Consider the following 5,000-nt stretch of genomic DNA (forward strand, 5'->3'; position numbering starts at 1 on the left):
GATGTAGGCGACGCCGAAGGCCGACGAGTTGAAGAACTTGCCGATGGTCGCCAGGGTCAGGTTGAGCCACACTTGCTCTGAGGGAGAGAATGAGGCGGTTGGGGGCGGGGCCAGTGTTGGGGGAGAGAGGGGGAGGGGGTTAGGGGGAGTGAGGAAGGGGTGTAAGTGTGTGGATAAACTATCTATTGTCACGGAAAGAAAGATCACAACACACGCACACACACATATATTACACACACACACACATATATGTGTGTGTGTGTGTGTGTGTGTGTGTGTAATATATCTGTGTGTGCGTGTGTATGCATATATATATATATATATATATATATATATATATATATATATATATATATATATATAACCACTCTGTTCGGGATTCGATCCCACGCCGCCAGATCGTAAGGCAGCCGCCTTACCACTAGTCTGCCACTCACTAAAAGCATCGTTTTAGTGAGTGGCGGACTAGTGGATAGAGCGGCTGCCTTCCGATCTGGCGGCGCGGGATCGAATCCAAAACAGTGAGGTTATATATTCATATATATATATATATATATATATATATATATATATATATATATAAACCCATTTATACGCAGCGGCCCTACCTTTGGGCACCGCCAGGATGAGCAGACAGGCGGCGCCGCAGATGACGAAGAGGACGCACAGGTTGAGTCGGCGACCGAATCTGAAGTTGTTTTCGTCGTGTTAGTGGCGCGTGAGATTGTTTTCTTTATCACGTCATTCTCCACCTTTCTTTAATCATTTGTATGATAATCTCTCTGTATATTTATTCATGACTTTTTGATTATTTTGGACATTCGATTTCAGGATGTTATTATGATCATGTCCAAAAGCTAGAAACTTGCTTTAATCCTTAGCACATTTACATTGTTCTATACAAAATGTAATATAATCATTATATATATATATATATATATATATATATATATATATATATATATATATATATATATATATATATGTATATATATACCCCAAAAAGCCAAACCTGCAATCAGAAAACATCGAATCAACCATTCCCGAACCTTTCCTCTCTCTCCTCATCCCAGATCACTTTCCTCTCTTCCTTTCCTCATTTATTTAGCCTCGCCTCCTCTCCCTGCTATCCCCTCATCCTCTCCCCTCTCCCGTCCACTCTCATACACTCTAATTCTTTCCTTTTTATCTTTTTCCCCTACGCTTCTCCCATCCTTCGAGCCCTTACCCCCTCTCCCTTCTCTTCCTCTTCCTCCCTTACATCTTAACACTCCTCCCCACCTATCATCCTTCCCCTGCCTCTCCTGGATCTTCGCCTCTCACCCCTCCCTCCTCATTTTCCCCCATACCGTCCTCCAAACCCATCACACCTTCCTTAACCATTCATCCTTCTTCCCTCTTTCTTCCTCACCCCTTACCCATTGTCCGTCCCCTAAAATCCCTCCCCCTCCTTTCCCCAACACAGCATTTCCCTCTCTTCCCCCACCAAACCTCAACCACCGCCTCCCCCTCCCAAAAGTCTCCCACTCCTCTCCATCCAAACCCCTCCACACCCCACCCTATTCTTAACACCCACCCCCCCATTCCCCAACCTCCCCCTCTAAGACCCCTGCCCCAACACCCTATACCCCATGTATATATGCACACTAACTTCCCCCCTTTTTTGGCTCACCAACACTCCCGACCTCACTTACACCCCCCACCCCCTCAAAAAAAAAAATAAAAAAAAAAATAAAAAAATAAAATAAATTACACCCCCCCAAAAAAGGGAAAAAAATATATAAATAAAAAATGAAATAAATTACACCCCCTCCCCCCCCAAAAAAAAAAATGATAATAATAAAAAAGAAAACTCACTTCTTCAGGGTCCAGCAGACGAGCAGGTATGAGGGGATCTCCACCAGGCCGCTCATGAACACCATGAGGTACACAGAGGCTTTGATGTTTCCTCCGCTGAAGGTGAGGCCGTAGTAGACCATGCTGACCACGAACCAGGCGAAGAAGATGATGAGGCAACGGCGGCGCATGTTCCTGGTGCTCAGGAGGGTCACCTTCGGGGGATAGAGATGGAGGGATGGAGGGATGGCTGCCTTGGTAGAGGAATAGGTGGATAGACCGGCAGGTAGGCAGACAGACAGACAGACAGGTTGATAGAAACACACACACACACACATACACACACACACACGCACACACACACACACACATACACGCACGCCCACACACACACACACACACACACACACACACACACACACACACACACACACACACACACACACACATACACACATACACACACATATATATATACATTGTTATGAAGGGTAGAAGCTAGAGGAGAAAAACGAGATGTTATGAAAATGAATGTGAACAAATTAAGAACGAAAAGAAGATACGGGAAACGGGGTGACAGATGGAACATAGAATATTTGTTGCTTGGAGGAAAATCTTATAGAAGGAACGAATTATATGTGATAAAGCAATGATGGAAAGTAATATATCCAATTACATTATTTCATAACATCATAACTTATCCGAAATTCATATATAAGTCAATATTTGGCATTCCAATTTAATATTTCCAAAAACAATATCATATTTTCTTTTCTTACGACGCTTTTGAAGAAGTTCACGATTTTCTCGACGAAGTTGGTCTTGTCCTCGTTGTCCTTCTGCGGGAAGAGGGAACTGTTAGCGAAGCGCGGGATGACGTCACTTGAAAGGCGATATTCATGTGTACAGGAAAAGAAAGATGTTTTTAATGCGATATGTGTATAGGAAAAGAAAGTTTTTCAATGAAAATATAAATATATTTTTATATATACATATAAATATGTGTGTGTGCGCGTGTGTGTTTGTGTGTATGTGTGTGCGTGTGTGTGTGTGTGTGTGTGTGTTTGTGTGTGTGTGCGTGTGTGTGTGTGTGTGTGTGTGTGTGTGTGTGTGTGTGTGTGTGTGTGTTGTGTGTGTGTGCGTGTGTGTGGGTGTGTGCGTGTGTTTGCGTGTGTCTACGTGCATGGTTTTTGTTCATCTGTGTATGTGCAGCTGTTTATGTGCTTGTCATCTTAACCTGAATTCATATCAGAAAGCGACTAAAGCCAGCAGACAAAAAGAGGAAAAGGAGGCATGCAGTTACTGGTCACAGCATTATAAATCTGCACAACAAAACGATGTTTGTCATATGCCATTAGTATTAACGACACCATCATTCCCTTTCTTCATTTCTACAAGTATCTCCCATTTTGAAGTTATTCTTTCATGAATAATTACTTTTCATATAGCAGTCCATTTAATGCAGTCTGTTTTGTTCATGTTCTAAACTAAGAAATAGCATTAGTGTTCAAGTTAATTCTGGTTCTACAACATTTAGCTAATGAAGGTTAGTTTATTTCGGCCTTTTATTGAACATAAGGTTAGGCATTCTACTTATCTACTCGGCAAGCTTTGATATAGATTTACCTTAATGGGTTTAGTTCCTTAATCAAACCATTCTTGCTAAGTGGCCATGCACGGAGAAGCCTATTACATTGGTGTGTGCTCATAGCATTACATTACGATACCGAATTATATCTCCTAGCATATTAATTGAAAAAGGTAATCTCATAATATTATCTATTTATCGATCACTATTTTTTCTATCAGTGTGTATAGACTTTCACACATATTTAGCCTACTCTTCTGAAATAAATCGGTGTTTTTTTTCCGAAAGTTGAAACACGAGAACCTCATTTGAAGGAAGTTAGTATTAGTTAGTAGTGGTTTGGATCATGCGCGCTTGGGCATGCTGGCGAGGGAAGCTGTAAGGGTCATGCATGCAAATATCAAGCACGATTGCAGTTCTTTGCAAATAGGCCTTACCTTTTCCTGTGCTATCTTTTCTTCAGGTTCTAACTGGAATATATCAAATCAAAATTATTTTATCAATTAGCTTTTTTGTCTATATACCCCTTGTGCCAATTCCATTTTCCCCTTTACCTTTCCATGACCAGTCATTTTACAAATATATACATATGTACAGTCATAAATAAAGTATGAGATATTGGTTTATAATCAAAACCATATTGAAATATTAAATCCTTTCTTTACATGGAATGCGATGTTTATTTGTATTTTGCATTCAAGTATTTAATATCACACGATGGAAAATTATGGGCGAGTGTTTGACTTTATCAATGTATTATATCTATTTAGTGGAAAATTACAGTGCATGATTACCATACCTATCAAGCTACGTTTAGCTTGTTGAACCCAAAAATAATATTGCCTTTTTTCTGTAGTATTTTGACGGATTTTTGTATTATGGAATTATTAGTTCTCATAAAATGAAGTGGATTTTTTTTTTTTTTTTACTAATGGTAATCGTAATAATATCCAGTAAACAATACAAATAATGATATCTAGCTGTATCTGATATCTCGTTGGTCACTCCCATTGGTAAGCGAGTTGACGTCATTTGACTCCGCCCCCTTTTCGCTTCTCCTAATCTGTGATATACTTTATGGTAAGCATTTTTTCAAAATTTCTTTGGAAAATGTTCAGTACTCAAACTCTATTAAAAAGATAAATAAAAAAGGAAACAAAAAAACTATTAATATTTGCAATAAATGATGACAAAGAGGTGGGGTTTAGCTCGACAGTTGCCAATTCTCATTTTTATCTTCTTTTTCCAACAAGATGCATATTTCTTTTTTTTCTCTCTCTCTCTCTCTCTCCTCTCTCTTTTACCTCAGCATTTTCTTCCTTTACCATTAATTTCCGCTTTTTATCATAATCCTTGTTATAATTTTATTCCTTATCGGCAATCGGCTTTCAGAATTTCGCAAATGAAAATTAAACCGAGAAAATATAGCTTTAGTGTAAAAGGAAATTGAAAGTGAAGGAAAAATCATTCCACCAAATTATCTGTCTGAGCGTTAATATGTACACACATACTAATAGAAAAAAAAATCATAATAATAATAATTTTCTGAGTACATAAAAATCCAATGCTAATATGT

The 5,000-nt window shown here is 39.0% G+C and overlaps 1 protein-coding gene across 4 annotated transcripts in view; it reads right to left on the minus strand.

The window, feature by feature from the left end:
- Positions 1-5,000, minus strand: part of LOC113830546 (organic cation transporter protein-like) — a 40,331-nt gene that overhangs the window by 2,516 nt on the left and 32,815 nt on the right. For 2 of the 4 annotated variants that reach the window (XM_070139078.1, XM_070139079.1), the window contains exons 9-13: positions 3,862-3,894; positions 2,616-2,675; positions 1,858-2,051; positions 609-688; positions 1-77 (exon numbers count right to left, since the gene is read on the minus strand). The exon at positions 1-77 is cut by the window's left edge and continues 108 nt beyond it. In XM_070139078.1, the coding sequence (XP_069995179.1) occupies positions 1-77; positions 609-688; positions 1,858-2,051; positions 2,616-2,675; positions 3,862-3,894 (444 nt within the window). The remainder of the gene's footprint in view (positions 78-608; positions 689-1,857; positions 2,052-2,615; positions 2,676-3,861; positions 3,895-5,000) is intronic. The other 2 variants (XM_070139081.1, XM_070139080.1) reach the window with 1 other exon arrangement.

Source organism: Penaeus vannamei, chromosome 25 (assembly GCF_042767895.1).
Source record: "Penaeus vannamei isolate JL-2024 chromosome 25, ASM4276789v1, whole genome shotgun sequence".
Taxonomy (NCBI): Eukaryota; Metazoa; Arthropoda; class Malacostraca; order Decapoda; family Penaeidae; genus Penaeus; species Penaeus vannamei.